The sequence below is a fragment of the Bison bison genome, unplaced genomic scaffold (assembly GCF_000754665.1).
Source record: "Bison bison bison isolate TAMUID 2011002044 unplaced genomic scaffold, Bison_UMD1.0 scf7180017864343, whole genome shotgun sequence".
Taxonomy (NCBI): domain Eukaryota; kingdom Metazoa; phylum Chordata; class Mammalia; order Artiodactyla; family Bovidae; genus Bison; species Bison bison.
This window is the reverse complement of record NW_011494915.1, coordinates 2,114,926-2,136,686: the sequence shown is the minus strand read 5'-3', so window position 1 is coordinate 2,136,686 and position 21,761 is coordinate 2,114,926. Positions and strand designations below refer to the sequence as shown.

At 36.0% G+C, this 21,761-nt stretch overlaps 1 protein-coding gene across 3 annotated transcripts in view; it reads left to right on the top strand.

The window, feature by feature from the left end:
- RANBP17 (RAN binding protein 17) overlaps positions 1-21,761 on the top strand; it is an 88,714-nt gene that overhangs the window by 9,349 nt on the left and 57,604 nt on the right. The window contains exons 2-4 of one of the 3 annotated variants that reach the window (XM_010854554.1): positions 4,989-5,135; positions 8,643-8,733; positions 17,430-17,596. In XM_010854554.1, coding sequence (XP_010852856.1) covers positions 4,989-5,135; positions 8,643-8,733; positions 17,430-17,596 — 405 coding nt within the window. Of the gene's footprint in view, positions 1-4,964; positions 5,136-8,642; positions 8,734-17,429; positions 17,597-21,761 lie in introns of those variants that run through there. The other 2 variants (XM_010854553.1, XM_010854555.1) reach the window with 2 other exon arrangements.

Sequence of the window (21,761 nt, the reverse complement as noted above, 5' to 3'; positions counted from 1 at the left end):
AAAAATGGCATTACTTTTGAATATCCCATTACTTTGATATGCCTACCTGACATTAAAATCTGTGCCAATTTTTCTTGACCTCCAAAGAATAATTCTCTAAGTTCAAACTGAAGTAGTTTTAGTAAGATACCTTTAGCAAAAATTCTCTACAGCTGAGAGGAATACCAAACTCATTTAAAAAGTTTTCTTTCAGATTTTATCCATGTATCCTGTATCTTCTGATGAGATTATATTTATAAATGAATGATTACAGAATGAATTGTTCTTTTTTTATTTTTAAAATGTACTTGTTTATCCTCCACCCATATTTTTATACAGTTTTTAAAGGTTAAAGTCACCACAAAATGTTGCCGGTATTGCCTCTGTTTTACAGTATGTCGTAGCCTGTCTTACACCCGGTAGTTTGTGCCTCCCACTCCCCAAGCCCTGTATTGCCTCTTTCCACATTCCCTCCACAGGTAACCACAAGTTTGTTTTCTGTATCTGTGAATCTGTTTCTTTTTTGTTATATTAACTAGTTTGTTGTGTTTTTTAGATTCTGCATATATAAGTGATATCATTCACTATTTGTCTTCCTCTCCTCTGACTAATTTCACTTAGCATAATGCCCCCCAATTTGGTAAAAGAATCCGGTAATGCAGGAGACCCAGTTCGATTCCTGGGTTGGGAAGATCTGCTGGAGAGGGAATAGGCTACCCACTCCAGTGTTCTTGGGCTTCCTTTGTAGCTCAGCTGGTAAAGAATCTGCCTGCAATGTGGGAGACTTCGGTTCAATCCCTGGGTTAGGAAGATCCCATGGAGAAGGGAAAGGCTACCCACTCCAGTATTCTGGCCTGGGAATTCCAGGGACTGTATAGTCCATGGGGTCGCAAAGAGTCGGACACGACTGAGCAGCTTCCAGGTCCATCCATGTTACTGTAAATGGCACAGTTTCATTCTTTTTTGTGGTTGAGATATTCTGTTGGTATGGCAAACCACTTTAGTATTCTTGCCTTGAGAATCCCATGAACAGTATGAAAAGTCAAAATGATATGCCACTGAAAGATGGTCCCCAGGTCAGTAGGTGCCCAGTATGCTCCTGGAGAAGAGTAGAAAAATAATTCCAGAAAGAATGGAGAGATGGAGCCAAAGCAAAAACAGCGCCCAGTTGTGGATGTGACTGGTGATGGAAGTAAAGTCTGATGCTGTAAAGAACAATATTACATAGGAACCTGGAATGTTAGGTCCATGAATCATGGTAAATTGGAAGTCAAACAGAAGATGATGGCAAGAGTAACATCGACATTTTAGGAATGAGTGAACTGAAGTGGACTGGAATGGGCAAATTTAACTCAGATGACCATTATATCTACTACTGTGGGCAAGAATCCCTTAGGAGAAATGGAGTAGCCCTCATAGTCAACAAAAGAGTCTGAAATACAGTACTTGGATGCAGTCTCAAAAATGACAGAATGATCTCTGTTCGTTTCCAAGGCAAACCATTCAATATCACAGTAATCCGAGTCTGTATCCCAGTCAGTAATGCTGAAGAATCTGAAGTTGAATGGTTCTGTGAAGACCTGCAAGACCTAGAACTAACACCCCAAAAGGTTGTCTTCTTAGTTATAGGGAACTGGAATGCAAAAGATAGAGATACCTGGAATAACAGGCAAATTTGGCTTTGGAGTACAACATGAAGCAGGGCAAAGACTAATAGAGTTTTGCCAAGAGAATGCACTGGTCATAGCAAACCCTCTTCCAACAACACAAGAGAAGACTACACATGGATATCACCAGATGGTCAAAATCAGAATCAGAATGATTATATTCTTTGTAGCCAAAGATGGAGAAGCCCTATACAGTCAGCAAAAACAAGACCAGGAGCTGACTATGGCTCAGATTATGAACTCCTTATTGCAAAATTCAGACTTCAAGGAAGTAGGGAAAACCACTAGACCATACAGGTACGATCTAAATCAAATCCCATACGATTATACAGTAGAAGTGACAAATTCCAGGGATTAGATCTGATAGACAGAGTGCCTGAAGAACTATGGACAGAGGTTCAAGACCATCCCCAAGAAAAAGAAATGCAAAAAGGCAAAATGGTTGTCTGAGGAGGCCTTACAAATAGCTGAGAAAAGAGGAGAAGCTAAAGGCAAAAGAGAAAAGGAAAGGTATACCCATTTGAATGCAGAGTTCCAGAGATTAGCAGGGAGAGATAAGAAAGCCTTCCTTGGTGATCAGTGCAAAGAAGTAGAAGAAAACAATAGAATGGAAAGACTAGAGATCTCTTCAAGAAAATTAGAGATACCAAGGGAACATTTCATGGAAAGATACACACAATAAAGGACCAAAACGGTATGGACCTAACAGAAGCAGAAGATATTAAAGAGGTGGCAAGAATACACAGAAGAACTGTACAAAAAAGATCTTTATGACCCAGATAATCACAATGGTATATTCACTCACCAGGAGCCAGACATTTTGGAATGCAAAGTCAAGTGGGCCTTAGGAAGCATCACTATGACCAAAACTAGTGTAGGTGATGGAATTCCAGCTGAGCTATTTCAAATCCTAAAAGATGATGCTGTGAAAACGCTGCACTCAATATGCCAGCAAATTTGGAAAACTCAGCAGTGGTCAGGACTGGAAAAGGTCAGTTTTCATTCCAATCTCAAAGAAAGGCAATGCCAAAGAATGCTCAAACTACCGCATGATTGCACTCATCTCACACGCTAGCAAAGCAATGCTCAAAATTCTCCAAGCCAGGCTTCAACAGTATGTGAACCGTAAACTTCCAGATCTTCAAACTGGATTTAGAAAAGGCAGAGGAACCAGAGATCAAATTGCCAACATACTTTGGATCATCAAAAAAGCAAGAGTTCCAAAAAAACATCTACTTCTGCTTTATTGACTATGCCACCGCCTTTGACTTTGTGGATCACAACAAACTGGAAAGTTCTTAAAGAGATGGGAATACCAGAGCACCTGACCTGCCTCCTAAGAAATCTATATGCAGGTCAAGAAGCAACAGAACTGGACATGGAACAACAGACTGGTTCCAAATCAGCAAAGGATATGTCAAGGCTGTATGTTGTCACCCTGCTTATTTAACTTCTATGCAGAGTGCATCATGCAAAATGCTGGGCTGGATGAAGCACAAGCTGGAATCAATTTTCCGGGACAAGTATCAATAACCTCAGATATGCAGATGATACCACCCTTATGGCAGAAAGCGAAGAACTAAAGAGCCTCTTGATGAAGGTGAAAAAGGAGAATGAGAAATCTGACTTAAAACTCAGCATTCAGAAAACTAAGATCATGGCTTCTGGTCTCATCACTTTATGGCAAATAGATGGGGAAACAGTGGAAACAGTGACAGTGTTTATTTTGGGGGGCTCCAAAAATCACTGCAGATGGTAACTTCAGCCATGAAATTAAAAGACGCTTACTCCTTGGAAGGAAAGTTATGATCAACCTAGACAGCACATTAAAAAGCAGAGACATTACTTTGCCAACCAAGGTCCATCTAGTCGAAGCTATGGCTCTTCCAGTAGTCATGTATGGAAGTAAGAGTTTGACTATAAAGAAAGCTGAGTGCTGAAGAATTGATGCCTTTTGAACTGTGGTGTTGGAGAAGACTTGAGAGTTGAACTTCAAGGAGATCCAACCAGTCGATCCTAAAGGAAATCAATCCTGAATATTCATTGGAAGGACTGATGTTGAAGCTGAAACTCCAATACTTTGGCCACCTGATGCAAAGAACTGACTCATTGGAAAAGACCCTGACACTGGGAAAGATTGAAGGCGGGAGGAGAATAGGACAACAGAGAATAAGATGGTTACATGGCATCACCAACTCAATGGACATGAGTTTGAGCAAGCTCCAGGATTTGGTGATGGACAGGGAAGCCTGGAGCGCTGCAGTCCATGGGGTCGCAAGGAGTCGGACATAACAGAGTGGCTGAACTGATGCATGTGTTTGTGTGTGTACCACATCTTCTTGATTCATTCTTCTGTTCGTGAACACTTAAGTTTATTCCATATCTTGGCAGTTGTAAATCATGCTGTGAACATTGCGGTTCATGTAGCTTTTCAAATTAGTGTTTATAGGTTTTTTGGATATGTATCCTGGTTTTTGCTGGGTCATATGGTTCTATTTTAGTTTTTTGAGGAACCTCCCTACTGTTACCAAAGTGGCTACACTACTTTACCACCAACAGTGTATGAGGCCTCCCTTTTCTCCACATTTTTGCCAATATTTGTTATTTGTGTTCTTTCTGATGCTAAGCACAATGAATTATTCCTTGTATCTGTAACATAGAATCTGCAACATGATAGCTGGCTATAAGTAACATGGGGTTAAGTCATAGTTCCTGAGAATCATGCCAGGGTTCACCTGCAGCTCAATGAGTCATTAGTTTAGAAGACCCACACCAGTGTGTATTTATATCTTTTTTATATAGATGGAGCCATTGAAATTGTTACAGTCTGAAAAATAATGTAAATTGACATAATGTCTGCAGCTTGTACCTGGTAGTTCCCCTCACCCATCTCTTTACCTTCATTTGGCATCTCCTCCTTGCTGTCCATTTACCAGTCATACTGATCTTTTAGTGCCTTGAGATGATTACTCTCTCTTCTGGACCCCAGGAAATGCTGTTTTCTTTTTCTGGACTGTTTTCTGTTTCATATGACTGGTCCTTTCTGGTCACTGTAGATATTACCACTTTAAGCATGCCTTCTTAAACTCCTTGAATTAGGCAAGTCCCCCTCTGTACTTCTTTTCCATCACAGAACAATCAATTTAAATTTAAATAATTTAGAGCTAGGAGATTTGCCTTTTTTTCAACACTGTAACCCCTAGTAAGTAGAAGTAACTCAGTAAGCATTTATTGACTTGATGAGTACATGCATGATATTTGCATCTCTTATTTCCTGTGATTAACATATTTGTCTTATTTTTTTCCCACTTAAGTAAAATGCTAATTTTTTTTCTTCTCAAGAGTTTGGCTGAATTGGAAGCATTGTGTACTCATCTCTACATAGGGACTGATCTTACACAAAGAATAGAGGCTGAGAAAGCACTCCTGGAACTTATTGACAGCCCAGAATGTCTCAGCAAGTGTCAACTTTTATTAGAACAAGGAACAGTAAGTATTTGATAATAGCAATTAACAATGAAAGATCGGTAGGTATATGTCAGTGTTAATCAATGCATGTAGGTTAGCAGTGTCGGTTAACTGATAGGTATTACTACATGTCTTTTTACTATGGTTTATTTGACTGTCAAAGAATTGGAATGCCTAGAAAGAATATTTAAGAAAGATCCCAGGAGGTAGAAATAGCATGAATCGAAATACTTGCTTGATTCCTCTTGGTCCCCTTTTAAGTCTTCTATCAGTGGTAAAAGTTATATTTTAAAAAGTTGGAATTAAAAAAAGTCTAGGTGGAAGAAGCAGATTGTAATTAACTCTGAAATGTGAAAGAATGATTCAGAGGAATGCTGATTACTTCTTGTCTTCCTGTATTATGCAGTTTCGTATCCATTCATTCAGCATCATTTAGCAAATATTTAATTGTAAAAGCAGGCATTGTACTACCTACTTGCTTTATCCACATGCATTAAAGTAACTCATAGTTTATCTGAGAAGGCATAGATATTTAAATAAAGAGCTGTGGAGTGATATGATAAGCACTATAGTAAGAGGTTGTAGAGCAGAGGTTGGAAAAAAGCAGACTTTTTCTGTAAAGGGCCAGATTGTAAATATTTTAGTCTTTGTGGACCAAGATGAAAAATCAAGGATGTTTTGTAAATATGCCTATCAGAAGAGAGAAAAAAATTTCCATGAAGTTTTATTGATGAAATTTAAAATAATTATAATTGAGTACAGTTTTTTGTAGTATAAGTCTACTGATGAAAAGAATTGAATTATTCTTTTAGCCATAACATTTTGCTTAATTGATGTTCAGAGTTGATATTTCCTGTCATTAGCATTGATTTTAAATGTTCATATGTTAATACTTATTTGTAAAGAGATTTTACAAATTTCATCTTTAAAAATGTCTTTTCACACAGATAGATACTGCCAAGTATTGATATCACTTTATGAGCATATGATTTTAATTAAGCATATTCATCACTTAGATGGCATGTATAAAACTGCATTAAAATTTCTCTTGATATTTGCCTTTTAGGATGTGATTATATTCTAAGTTAATCACTTGCAGTTGAAGGTTAGGTGAAGGTGCCTGAATTGCTCAGTTAAATGGATTTTGAAATTTGCTTTGCACTTATATCAAGGCCTGAAAAATGTGCTGTTTGAAACATAGTTTGAACTCAGAAAATATACTCAGGAATAGAGATTTGGCTACTTGTTTTAACATTTGACAGTGTGGAAAGTGTATAAAACAGCTTGATATTATTTGTGATTTAATCAGTGTTAGTTGTTATTAGAATGACTCTTGCATTTTAAGTTTCATATTAGTACTAAGCACTATTTGCCTTTTATACAATTTTGTAATGTTAGGTTGAATTCATTAAGAGACTTTTATCAAGTTTGCAGCGAAAACTAATTGCAAAAGCCATTTAATGTTTAACAGTAGTGGATTAAGATGGTTCTTCTCATTCAGAAAATTTTCAGTCTTAGTCCTGAGCCAAAAAAAAAAAAATTGCAGTAAGACTTCACCACTGCCAGGCTACTCAACTACTGTATGTAGGGCAAGTCAGAATTTTAAGCTTCTGTTTCCGATAGAAATTGTCAGAACTGAAGATGAATTCATGAAAGTGAGTTAAATCCGCTGTTACTACCATTGATTCATTAACACATGATAGATTCAAATCTTTACTGCTGCTGCTGCTAAGTCTTTACTACAAAATATCTGCCGATGACAATAAGATGAATAACCAGACTCTAGACGCTTACGTTTTTACAAGCTTTGTAAATTTGTCCAACTAAGCCTTTTCTGTTCCATATATTTTTACCACTGGTTGTGACACATTTTAGCAACCACTTTAGGTTGTACAAATTAGTATTTTCTCAGCTTCTTTGAAAATATTCTGCCCAGTAGTTTCATGCAGAGTCTTCATGAAGGTTAATTCTTTAGTCCCTTCAAACTTAGCATTGGGTTCTGGAATAAGCAGATCATATTGGTAACAGTATGAGCTGCACATGTTGATAACATCTGTTAACTCATAAAGAGCTAAGGAGAGCCTCCAAATCTTTCACCTGGTTTGAAATTGAATTTTGATGTTGCTCTGTTGTTTTCAACTGTCTGGGCCTTATTCTCATTGAAAGGCAAGTAGTCTGAAATTCATTTTTTCTGCATATGTAACTTTGGCTACTGAAAATAATGGTGATTTAATTAACTCTTTGCCGGTAAGTGGCTTTTCTTACTTGGCTAACAAGCCATTTCAAAACCTAACTTTGGTTGTAGTCTTTATTTTTTTGTGGAGAAATTTCAGTGTTATATATATTCTGTTTAAAATTTTCTCCTTTTTCTGACTTGATTCCCTGTGAGTTAGGAATATTGGCAGGAGTACCCAGTCTGATATTGTCAGCATATATTGTATTCTTTTAGGACAGCTATAGTCCCATTGCATAAAAAGCACATTGCTTTGCTCTCTAATTCAATAACAAAATAATCCACATTTCGCTGTGCCTTAAAAGTTAGACATTTGAAGTCTACTCCTATCGTTTCTTGTTTTGACATGACAGATATGTGCTGGTAATAATAAAAGGTACATGTCATGTCGTGCTGATACTCATGGTACTTTATATTTTGTGAGAGTTAGTAAGTACATCATAGAAGTTTATAGTGCATTGAGCAGCAGTAGAAGGCAACGAGCGCCATATACTGTTTTATATGGCACATACACTCCCGCATATTTGACTCTGCTGTCATAGTCTGAAAGCAGACATAGACAATATGTACATGAGTGAGTGTGGCTATGTTCTATTGAATTTTGTTTATGGATTGAAATTTAGATGTCATGTAATTTTCATATGTCACAAAATAGTGTGAATATTATTATTTTTATTTTTTGCCAACTGCTTAAAATAGTAAAAACCATTCATAGCTCATGGGCCTTGCAAGAACAGACAGGATTTGATCCACAGGGCTTAGTTTGCTGACCTCTGGTCTAGAGAATAAAAAAGAAAGGACTGTCTTTATAAGAGATTGCTGCGGGTATAGTGAATAACTGAACAGGCTTTTGAAAGCTTGAGTGCACGCAATTGGTGGCCAGAGTGAATACAGCCAATATGGATCTGAAGGAGGGGAGAGGTCAGGATAGGAAAGACGTTGAAAGGAACTGTAAGAGGGTTGTTCTGGACAGAGGATAGTGAAGAGAAGAACCAGATGAATTTGAAGAGATAATCAGAGACCAGATTATGCAGTACTGTGTAGACATGATAAGTGTATTTTGTTTGAACTTGCTCATTATCTTTTTTTTCCCCCCTCTAAACTGCTTGCTGTTTGCAAAGGCTTCCTCAGCTACCCTTATGAGGGATTTTTTGTTCGTGTGTGTATGTATGTCTGTGTATATTTTATCTCTTGTAGATCTGCCAATTTGGAAAACCATAAAAATAACCAATATGCTTAGGAAAAGTTCCTATCATAGTATATGATAATAATAAATAAAATATATTTCTTTACAGACATCCTATGCTCAACTCCTTGCAGCAACTTGTCTTTCAAAACTTGTTAGCCGAGTCAGTCCTTTGCCAGTTGAACAGAGAATAGATATCAGTAAGTGGTTTATTATGCTTTTTAAAATCATATTGCACTTTAAAAATAACTTCTTTTAAATATACTCAACTGTTAACAGACTTGCAAGTTATTCTGTCATTTTTAAAGATGAGTAGTCAAGTCTCCTTTACACATGTGGTGATGAATGATGATGTGTAATACAAAAATGTGTCATCAAAAAAGCATCTGTTTAGTTTGATAATAAATAATAAGAAGTAGCATTTTATTGTCTGTGCCAGGGGCCCCAAAGCCCTGGATTGCAGATCCGCACTGATTCTCAACCTGTTAGGAACCCAGTCACACAGCAGGAGGTGAATGGCAGACAGGCAAGCAAAGCTTCACCTGCTGCTCCCCACTTGGATTACTGCCTGAACCATCCCTCTCACCACCAGCACACCGTGGAAAAATTATCTTCCATGAAACTGGTCCCTGGTGACAAAGGATGGGGATCAATCGTCTGTACCATATACTAAGATTTGCACTATCTCGTTTTATTTACCAAACTTCTGAAATGTGCACTATTGTTATCCTCATTTTATAAATGAGGAAATTTCATTTGATAGGCTCTATAATGTACCCAAGATCACACAGCTAGAAGAAATAGAGCTGATTCAAACTTACACAGTTTGTGTGGAGTCCATGCTCTTAGCGATTGTCTTAACTTCATATACAACTAGATGATGGGAAAAGCCTACTCTCTATTCTCAGAATACTGTATCAAAATCATGTGGGATGCATATAAAATTGAAAGACGTTTCCTTCTTACTAGGGAAATAATGTGTTTAGGGAGAACAGTGCTTGAAACTTAGTGTAGTTGGAAAATTGATTCTATGATATACCAATATGTTTTTCAAAGGTAAGATATTAAAAAGATTTTAAGTGTGTGTTTGTTTTTTGTATGGACAAAGCTCTAATAGTTGAGGTATGGGGTTTTTTTTTTTGGTTATCTTTTTCATATTGGAAGTAGACTGTTGACTCATTCTACTCTCTAGCCTCAAGGTTCACATAGTTCATGTTTGTGTAACAGAAAAATTATAGTATTATGTATGATGGTTCTTTTAAGCTCAGTTTTTGAATGATCAAATCCCACAATGATTCATCATTTGTCTTATATGTTTGATATTTCTCTTTAAGTACCTAAGAACAGAGGGGAACTTCTTCAACTTGATAAAGAACATCTACCCAAAAACCTATGGGCTGAAGACTGTCTAGAGAATTTATCCATTCTCTCATGGAGTTGTGTGTTTAAGAAAGCAAAAGAGAAATCTGCAATTTAAAAAATAAGTCAAATGTTATAAACCTGTCATAACGTGATTTTGTTTAACTTTATACACATACACAAACATATTTTAGGTAGACTTTCTTTTGGAGCACTGTTAGCTTCACAGAAAAATTGAGCAAAAAGTACAAAGAATTCCTGTATACCTCTTTGGTCCTGTACCTGTATAGCCTCCCTCAGTATTAGCATCCACCATTATTAGCATCCTGCACCAGAGTGGGTACCTTCGTTACAGCTGCTATAACCTACATTGATACATCATTATCACCCAAATTCCGTAGTTTACATTAGAGTTCATTGTTGGTGTTGTATCTTCTGTGGGGTTGGATAAATATGTAAATGACACATAGCCTCCATTACTGTATTATATATAGTATTTTACTACCCTAAAATGCCTGTGTTCCAACTATTCATCTCTCCCTTCCTTCTAACTCCTGGCAACCACTGATTTTATTCTTTCCGTAGTTTTGCCTTTTTAGAATGTCATATAGTTGAAATTATGTGTGTAACCTTTTCAGATTGGCATCTTTTACTTATTAATATGCATTTAAGGTTCTCCATGTTTTCTCATGGCTTAGTAGATCATTTCTTTTTAATACTGACTGACATGTCATTGTCTGAATGCACCATGGATTATCTGCTCACCTACCACAGTTTATCAGTTCACCTGTTGAAGTACACCTTGATTTCTTCCAAGTTTTGGCAATTATGAATAAAGCTGCTATAAAGCAGGTTTTTGTGTATATATAAGTTCTCACCTCATTTGGGTAAATACTAAGAAGAGTGCTGGATTGTATGTATGATAAGAGTATGTTTAGATTTATAAGAAATCACCAAACTGCCTTCCAAAGGCGCTGTACCAGTTTTACATTCTTATTAGTGGTGAGAATTCCATGCTCCCACATACTTGCTACATTCGGCTTTTTCGGTGTTGTGGATTTTGACCATTCTTATATGGCTTGCTAATAAAATGTCATGTCGAATGTCTTTTCATATGCTTATTTGTCATCTGTATATTTTCTTTGATGAGGTGTCTAAATCTTTTGCCTATTTTTAAGTCAGGTTGCTTTCTTATTGTTGAGTTTTAAGAGTTCCTTGTGTATTTTTTTTAATTTAATTTTATTTATTTATTTTTTTTGTTTGTTTTTTGTTTTTAATTTTATTTTATTTTTAAACTTTACATAATTGTATTAGTTTTGCCAAATATCAAAATGAATCCGCCACAGGTATTGTATTAGTTTTGCCAAATATCAAAATGAATCCACCACAGGTATTGTATTAGTTTTGCCAAATATCAAAATGAATCCGCCACAGGTATACCTGTGTTCCCCATCCTGAACCCTCCTCCCTCCTCCCTCCCCATACCCTCCCTCTGGGTTGTCCCAGTGCACCAGCCCCAAGCATCCAGTATCGTGCATCGAACCTGGACTGGTGACTCGTTTGATACATGATATTATACATGTTTCAATGCCATTCTCCCAAATCTCCCCACCCTCTCCCTCTCCCACAGAGTCCATAAGACTGATCTATACATCAGTGTCTCTTTTGCTGTCTCGTACACAGGGTTATTGTTACCATCTTTCTAAATTCCATATATATGCGTTAGTATACTGTATCGGTGTTTTTCTTTCTTGTAAATAGTCCTTTATCAGGTCTTTTGCAAAGGTTTCCCCCCAGTTTGTGGGTTGTCTTCTCATTCCTTTGGTCAGAAGCTTTTAATTTTAATGAAGTCCACATTATCAATTATTTTTTAATGTTATTTGTAAAATGTCATCACTAAACCTAAGGTCACCTATATTTTATTCCTTTTATCTTTTAGGAGTTTGTATAGTTTTGCATTTTATGTTTAGAGTTGTGATCCATTTTTAATTAATTTTTGTGAAAAGTGAAGGTTTTGTGTTTAGATTTTTTTTTTTCGCATGTGGAGGTCCATTTCTGCTACCATTTGTTGAAAAGACTCTCTTTACTCCATTTTATCACCTTTGCTCCTTTGTCAAAGATCAGTTGAATGTATGTGGGTCTATTTCTGGGTTCTCTCTTCTGCTCTATTGATCTATTTGTTCTTTCACAAGTACCACACAGTCTTGATTACTGTAGCTTTATAAAAATAAGTCTTAAAGTTAGGTAGTGTCAGACCTCCATTTGTTTTTCTCCTTTAGTATTGTGTTGGCTCTTCTGGGTCTTTTGCCTCTTATATAAACATTAGAATCAATTTGTCAATATCCAAATTGCTTGGATTTTTATTGGAATTGCAATTGAATCTATAGATCAGTTTGGGAAGAACTGACATCTTGACAGCATTGAGTCTTCCTATTCATGAACATGGGATATTTCTTCATTTATTTAGTTCTTTCATTTTATTCATTAGCTGTGTTTTTTTTCTATAAATGTTCTTTATGAAGTTGAGAAAGTTCCCCCTCTGTTCCTCCTGTTTGCTGAAAGTTTTTTATTTTTGTCATGAATGTCTGTTGGATTTTTTTTTTAATCTTTTTTTATATCTATTATGATCATGTGCTATTCCTTCTTTAGCCCATTGATATGATGGATTACATTAATTGATTTTCAGATGTTGAACAATGCTTGCATACCTAGGATACATGCCACTTGGTTGTTATTATAAAACTCTTTTTATGCATTGTTGAATTGCTTTGCCAGTAATTTGTTGAGGATTTTTGTTTCTATATTGATAAGAGATATTTTGCTCAACTATAAGTTTTCTTGTCTTGTTTTTGTCTACTTTTGGTATTAAGGTAATGTTGGCCTTATAGAATGAGTTAGAAGGAATTCCCTCTGCTTCTTTTTGTCCTGGAAGAGATTGTAGAGAATTAGTAGAATTTCTTTCTTAAATATTTGGTAGAATTCATCAGTGAACCCATCCAGGCCTGGTGTTTTCTGTTTTGGAAGGTTATTAATTATTGACTCAATTTAATAGATATGGGCCTATTCAAATTGTTTCTTTCACTTATATTTTTTAAGTGGATACTTAAAAGTGTACTTATTAAGAATGAGTGTACTCAAAAGAAATTTGGAAAAAAGAGAAAAGTAGAAACCTGTAACACAGTTTCAAGCAACAAATGATGTGTTTCCTTTATGAGTTTCTTGGTTTGACTTAACTACTCCTGCTCCCTCAAGTAGATTGGAATGTTATGACCGGTCTGACATGTGTAGTAGAATAATTGGCATGTCAGTTAAAATGGAAAATGTGAAGGTTGCCTCAAAGTCACATTGCCTTTCTTACATCAGCTCCAAAATTTTCAGTCTTTCGTGATATGGTCCCAGACTTCCATTGTTTAACTCTATTGCCTGTTCTCTGTGTTCAGGACACTATTTTCTGCCTTTATCAGTATAATTTACAATATCTTACTATTGCTCATCAATTAAAATACCGTTTCTTCTCAGCTTGGCCACAAAGTCGTTTCTTGAGCTTGACACTGGTGGATCATCCTCATAGTCTTGTGTCTTCGTTGGTATTAGCCTGTTAGGTGTACCAGAGGTATTTTTCCAGAACCATGTTATTTCTGCCTTGGTGCGTTTTCTTAGTTTTCTCTAGCCTGGAATGTTATCCTTTTAATCTTCTTTTCAAATAAAACTATTAGTCCCTCAGTCATGTCTGACTCTTTGTGATCGCTTCCTCAGGGGATCTTCCTCACCCAGGGATTGAACCCAAGTTTCCTGCACTGCAGGCAGATTCTTTACCATCTAAACCACCAGGAAAGCCTCCCCCAAAAATGTTAGTTGCTCATTCGTGTCTGACTCTTTGCGACCCCATAGACTTCTCTGTCAGTGGGTTTCTCCAGGCAATAATACTGGAGTGGGTAACTATTCCCTTCTCCAGGGGATCTTCCCAACCTGGGGATAGAACCTGCCTGGCAGACATGTCCTTTACCATCTGAGCCACCAGGTCAATCCTTAAATAAAAATGTAGCTTAGTTTAATTACCTATATAAATCAATCAGTTCTCCTTCTCTTTCTCCCTCCTTTATTCAATCCCTACCTCCCTCTTTTCTTCCTTGCTAACTTCCCTTCAAACAGCTTTATTGAAGTATAATTTACATATCATAAAGTTGATTTAAGTGTACAATTTTTTATTTTTGGTAAATTTACAGATTTGTGTAAACATTTCCATCATACCCCCAAAATGCCCATACTCATTGACAGTTAGTCCTGCTCCCATACCACCAACCTCTAAGATGTTTTCTGCCTGTATAACGTTCACCTTTTGTGGATATTTCATGTAAATCTTACCATGTGTAGTTTTTTTACATCTGACTTCTTTCACTTAACAAAATGTTTTTGAGGTTCATCCATGTTGTAGTATGTGTTGATATTTCATTTTTAATTATAGAATAATATTCCCTTGTATAGATATGTGATGTCCTGTTATTGTTTCGCCATTTGATGGACATTTGGGTAGTTTTTGCTTTTTTGACCACAATGAGTAATGCTACCATGAACATTGACACACGTTTTGTGTGTGGACATGTTTTCATTTCTCTTGAATAGATACCTGGGAGTGCAATTGCTGGGTCGTAGGTAAGTTTATTCTTAGCTTTTAAAGAACCTGCACTACTGTGGTTCAAAGTGCCTGTACCATTTCGTGTTTTTACCAGCAGTGTGTGAAGGTTGCAGTTTTCCCACCTCTTCACCTCCTAAATCTTATCTTGATCCTCTCTTCATAGTTTCTTTCTGTGTGTATTCTCTCTCAAAATACTTCTTAAGCTAGCTCTTGAGCTCAAATGTTTGTGTTCACAGTATCTGGAATTGTTCTCTTAAAGCATTTGGAGTTAATATTGAGGTATTTATATTCTCTTCACCTTTTCCCTGAAATAACATGCTAGCCTTTTGGACCAAAGTCCAAAGAGATTCTGAATCTCAAAGTCCAAAGTATCAAGAGATTGAGTCTTTCCCCTTTCTTTTATAATCTTTTTGCGTGTTTTTTAATAGACTTTGTGGCATATTTTTTACTTGACTTCAATTAATCAGTCAAAAATATTTCATATTAAATTTCTATAATGTGTAATACTGAAAGTATCAGCTGAATGATCATAAAGTGTGACTACAAGTTTGGACTTAGTAGAGTTTTTTTTTTTTTTTTTTTTAATTGGAGTCTAATTACTTTACAGTTTTGTGGTGGTTTTGCCATACATTGACGTGAATCAGCCATGGGTGTACATGTCTATATGATTTGGCTGGTATTTGAAAACAACAAACAGAAACTCAAACCAGAACAACCTGGCCTCTATGACAAGTTGTTTCACCTCTTTGACTTTCATATTTTTTGCTAAGAAACAGAATAATAATAGCAATATCTTCACGTTGTTGTGAGAGCTACATAAAGCTTTTTTCAGCTCTTTTAATTTTAACTTGTTTCATAAATGCTAAGTGTTGTTGTTATTATCATATGGGCATTTGACATGCAAAGAGCCTCTAGCGCATAGCTTTCCAACTTTCTATTAACTTTTGTCTGGGAATTTTTCCAGCTGTTTGTTTCATTCTCCCATGTGTATTTCTGAACATTTCATTTTCTTCTTGGTATGACTTTTCCTTATTATCTTCGGCTGCTGCTGATGAGATTGCTGTTGTTTTGCTTGATTGTTATCATTGGCACTTGCTTATTAAACTGGAATACTATTATAAATCATGTATTGGGTTGGCCAAAAAGTTCATTCAGTTAGTTATTCACTATAGTTCTTGGTGATAATGAAAAACGTATCTTTTATTTTTACTTAAAATCAAACAGACTTTTCCAATAATAAGCATAACATGAGAATATATGAAACATTCAACTAACATAACAGAAATAGAGTCTATTAAATTTTTTTTTTTTTTTGCCTTGGATAGTAAACGTATTAGCTGGTGTCTTTTCTCAAGGTGTTTGGGAGTGGTGCTTGTTGATACCTACCTTAAATGTGAAACTTGGTTTGTCTCCCATTTGGTTTTATTATTTTTGAAATTACCTTGCCAGTGGTTACTGCTACTAACATATGGTTTCCTTATGTCCCTTCCAGGTTAAAATTTTTCAGGATATTAAAAATAAAACTAACAGAAGTAAATAAATCGATTTTCTTTTATATTCAGATGGCAGTATCATTTTCTCAAGTTTTGTTGTGGAAATAAAAAATTATATGTAATGAAGTTTAAAAGAACCATATTGTTTTAATCCATAGGAGAAACAGTTTAATGCTAGGAAAATCTGTCTTTTAATCTAATTTGTGTAAGTGTGTGATTTTAATGTTAATAAAAATTAAGGTTGAAATGTGCCAGTTGTGAGAACTTTTTTTTCTTATGTCACGATTCTCATCATAATTGTCAAGAACAGCTGTTGAAAGTGTTCTCAAATTTTGGAGTTGTTTCCATTAAAGCTATTTTTAGTTAAATAGTGAAGTATTTACTTTTTCTTCGCTCTTTTCCCAAATTGTATGCTGGCCTTTGAGGCCAAAGAAGAAGTGGAATCTTTTCCTTTTATAACATTTTTTTCTTCTGTTTTTCTGTTAGACTTTATGGCCTATTTTTGCCTAAGTTACTCCTCCATCGTAGCTGGAATTTGCTACCCACTGTTAATTATTTTGGTGTATAAACTTTATTCTAGGCTTTATTATTCTGTTCATACATTCTTTAACTTACATACTTATTTTATTGCATTGTTTTATATGTACTTTTTCTGCCACTTAAACAGCCAGATAGTGTGTGGTCAGTCTTGCTATAACATGACATACATATTCCTAAAAGTGACTGCTGTGCAGTGTCATATAGTAAAAACCACTGAGCTTATTAAAGAAATGGGGTTATAGAAATAAAATTGGAACATTTTGTCAGTGACACATAAAAAAGGATAGAAGTCAAAAGGCATAGTAGAGTTTACACATGTTAAATGACTAAGAAATACTAAATAGTAGAATAAAGATGGGGTTTTATCTTGAAGAAGACTGAAGTTTGTCGAAGTGGGCTTTCAAAAGGTTGCAATTTGTGAGTTATTACAAAGTGGTAGAAGGAAGGTGATCTGATATAGGGTGGAAAATTATGAAACCAAGAGGGATGAGTGAATTTGGTAACACACGAGATGAACTGAGAAAGCTAGTAGATACATGCATTTTGAGCATGGCTTGGTTTATTTGACTTGGTTGCAGTCTTCTATATTCATCTAGTGTTTTTTTTTTTCTAAATGAAATTATGCAAAAACAAAAATGACATCTGCATTATACTCATACTGTCTCCTAATATATCAGTTGAATTGGAACAAATTTGCTTTATACAGATAAGCCTTATAGGAAAACTGACTATGTGAGCAAGTACATATCTTAGAGAAAGGAATTAACTTTTTGTCAAAGAATGGGTCATCACTGCCTGTTTTTAGATGATTCATAATATGTTACTGAAAAGTCCAAATGATGAAAGAATATTTTTTTTATTTTTACAGGAAACTACATTCTTAATTATGTGGCATCACAACCCAAGCTGGCTCCGTTTGTTATCCAAGCTTTAATTCAAGTCATAGCTAAAATCACTAAATCAGGGTGGTTTGAAGTTCAGAAAGACCGATTTGTCTTCAGAGAAATTATTGCTGATGTGAAGACGTTTCTTCAGGTAAGAAGGCCTTATTACATTATAAGAACAAAAGTAATTTTTGTTTGTTTGTTTGAAAAACTGCTTTTCTTAAAGCTGTGTAGTTTGTTTTGTGGCTACTAGAACGATATTAATTATGATTTATTATTTATCCTCTGGAGCCTGTCTTTTTTATTGCCAGGAAAAGAGGATCATGTCGTATTAACTTCCAAACCTGAAGAATGCAAATTATGTTTTGTAGTTTCAAAAATACATGTTGTCATTTCTAACTGTGTGAGTCTGTGTATTGCATATATGCACACGTGTATATTTTCATGTATTTTATCTAACTTAATGCTTATTACATCTCTTTGAAGGGAATTACATTTTATAAATGAGAAACTGAGGCTTAGAAAAGTTAGTTAATTTGTATAGGGTTGCATAGTGACCTTGTAAAGCATGGTGATAGTACTTCAGCAGGTTTTCTGACTTAAGACACATTAAAAATTTTTTTATCTTATACCATGTTGAGTCATACTAGTTTCTCAAGAATGTTTTTAACCTAAATGACTGAAATTATAACATACACAAGTTCAGGTATTTGGGCTGGAAAAAAAAAGGAAAGAAAAGCCGTGCTGTGTTGTGCTTAGTGGCTCAGTCGTGTCTGATTCTTTGTGACCCCGTGGACTGTAGCCCACTAGGCTCCTCTGTCCATGGGGATTCTCCAGGCAAGAATACTGGAGTGTGTAGCCTATCCCTTCTGCAGGGGATCTTCCCAACCCAGGAATTGAACCAGGGTTTCCTGCATTGCAGTTGGATTCTTTACCAGCTGAGCTATCAGGGAAGCCCAAATAAAAGCTAGGGAACACTAATTTAAATTGTTCCAGTGATTCCATTTGCCATTCCACACAGTATGTTCCAGGGTTTGATATGGGGAACTTAAATCTGCTCTTTTGTGTTCCTCTGTGCCTCTTAGGATGACCATCATGCCCTGTTTGGTATGATTCAGATACTTAAAGATAGTTTGTTCAGTTCAGTTGCTCAGTCGTGTCCGACTCTGCGACCACATGGACTGCAGCATGCCAGGCCTCCCTGTCCATCATCAATCTCAGAGTTTACTCAAACTCATGTCCTTTGAGTCAGTGATGCCATCCAACCATATCATCCTCTGTTGTCCCCTTCTCCTCTCGCCTTCAATTTTTCCTAGCATCAGGGCCTTTTCCAATGAGTCAGTTCTTTGCATCAGGTGGCCAAAGTATTGGAGTTTCAGCTTCAACATCAGTCCTTCCAATGTATATTCAGGACTGATTTCCTTTAGGATTGACTGGTTGGATCTCCTTGCAGTCCAAGAAACTCTCAAGAGTCTTCTCCAACACCATAGTTCAAAAGCATCAATTCTTCAGCACTCAGCTTTCTTTATAGTCCAACTCTCACATCCATACATATTGGAAAAACCATAGCCTTAACTAGACAGACCTTTGTTGGCAAAGTAATGTCTCTGCTTTTTAATGTGCTGTCTAGGTTGGTCATAACTTTTCTTCCAAGGAGTAAGCGTCTTTTAATTTCATGGCTGCAGTCACCATCTGCAGTGATTTTTGGAGCCCAAAAAAATAAAATCTGACACTGTTTCCACTGTTTCCCCATCTATTTGCCATGAAGTGATGGGACCACATGCCATGATGTTCATTTTCTGAAAGTTGAGTTTTAAGCCAACTCTTTCAGTGTCCTCTTTCACTTTCATCAAGAGGCTCTTTAGTTCTTCTTTGCTTTCTGCCATAAGGGTGGTGTCATCTGCATATCTGACGTTATTGGGATTTCTCCCAGCAGTCTTAATTCCAGCTTGTGCTTCATCCAGCCCAGCATTTCTCATGATGTGCTCTGAATGTAACTTAAATAAGCAGGGTGACAATATACAGCCTTGACGTACTCCTTTCCTGATTTGGAACCAGTCTGTTATTCCATGTCCATTTCTAACTGTTGCTTCCTGACGTGCATACAGGTTTCTTAAGAGGCAGGTCAGGTGGTCTGGTATTCCCATCTCTTGAAGAATTTCCCAGTGTTTGTTGTGATTTAAAGATAACATACTTTTAAATGTGTGGGTTTCCTAGGTGGCACTAGTGATAAAGATCCTGCCTGCCAATTCAGGAGACATAAGAGACATGGGTTTGATCCCTGGGTCAGTAAAATTGCCTGGAGAAGGACATGGCGACCCACTCCATTATTCTGGCCTGGAGAATCCCATGGACAGAGGTGCCTGATGGGGTACAGTCCATGAGGTTGCAAAGAGTCAGACATGGCTGAGGTAACCTAGCAAACACACACTTTTTCATGTAAATTTTATCCCTGATCGCAAGAAAAGTACTTGAGCTGGTGTTACTGAAGAAGTGGTCTGTTATAAATCTCAAGGAAAAACTGGCAGTTTGGATTGAGAGATGTTTGGTGTTGGCTTATTGGCAATTAGAGGCAATTTGGACTTTACGAGATGTTATTGCTTATACAGTAACTGTCAAATTTAGTCACTATGTAAGGTGTAATTCCATCGTACATTGTAATACTAGAAACCCCAGAATATCAAACTCTAGACTGTACTGCTTCTCTTTTATTCATGTTGTTGAAGTCCTGGTTAACAAATATTTGATTATCTAAAACATCAGTGGAGTAAGTGTATTTTTAGCCCTGAGGAGATCTGCTCTAGGACAGAGGAATAGTTTATTCAGTAACACATGTGTTTCTCACTTCATAGTTGTACATATAATTTTGACTAATGCAGTAGCGCCCCTCTCTTGTCATTTACTAAGATTGTACACAGTTCTTCAGCAGTCATTAGTGTAAACAAGAATAGACTTTACATTTCTTTTAAAATAAAGAATGAACTGAATGAAATTAAATCATTCTTGTTGCCTAGCAATTTTTAAGCGCCCTTTTCAGTGGCTGGTAAGTTGAGCTTATTGCATTGGGCTTTAGTGTGCTTTTATCAGTTTTGGAAGGCCAGAAGAAACAGAAAATGTTTTATCTTCAAAGTTTATTATAGTATCACCAAAAAAACACTTGCTTTCTGGGTATTATGACCTCACTTAACCTGGAGTCATGAGAAAGACAATTGACTTAATGTTTTGATACTCCAAAATGATACCCCATGGTTCCTTTGGGTATTAACAGCTTCTTTGAATTTTGTACTAAAAATTATTTTAGGTTTGTGAAATTTTTAATGGCCTGAAATTTTGTACGTCTTTTTTCTCTGTTGTAACCTTCTTGCTGCCATACTTTTAACATTTCTGTCCCTCCGTTCTACGTGTGTATCCAGGAGATAATACTGTCGTCTAGGACAGTGCTATTCAGATTGCTGGTCCACAGTGAGATAAGGAGTTTATGTCAGAATAAATATGTCAGTAAATCAACATGGTCCTTACCTCATTGAGAGAGACTTGCTATGAAAAAAGTGCCAGCTGAACTACACAGTGTACTTAGTGACTATCTGTTTTATATTCTGGTGCAAATTCTTTTGTCATGAACCAGTATCAAACCATTCTCAGATCAGAATCTAGTTTGCAGACTACCGGTAGATTCATGGGCCAACAGTTGGTTAGGGAATGACACTTTAAGGAGCAGTGGCCTGGTTTACACAGGAGATGGATGCTTCTGTAGTGAGATCTGTAGTTTAGTTCATAGAGTTAAGATTGTCCTAAAGGGCCATAAAGAATTAATGCAAAAATTAAAGATGTTTCCTTTATTTTCTTATTCTGAGATAATTTGAATTTAATTATACCTACCCAGTGTTAGTGAAATTCTGTAATAGAAGGAATGACCAGCTATAAAATTAAGACTTGAAAAGGATCTGTATTGCTTTTTAAAATTATTACACAGTAATTGGATGTTACATTGTTATTCTCATACTCCAGTATGATTTTGCAGTTGGGTAATTTGTTAGTAATATCCATATAAAATCTGAATTTTGATTTGAAGGAAGTTATTGAAATTAAATTGGAAACTGATTATATTAAAACATCATACTATATTGAAAGTCATGTATTTATTTACCGAGTGCTTTGGACAGTTCACATGCCTTCATTATAGATCCGTATGTAAATGAATACATGTACACTATTAAATAAAATTAAAAGGGCCTAAGTGACCTTACCTGATATTAGGTCAAGGGATTTAAATTAATTTCTAAGCTATTTATTAATTATTTATTGAATGCATCTAT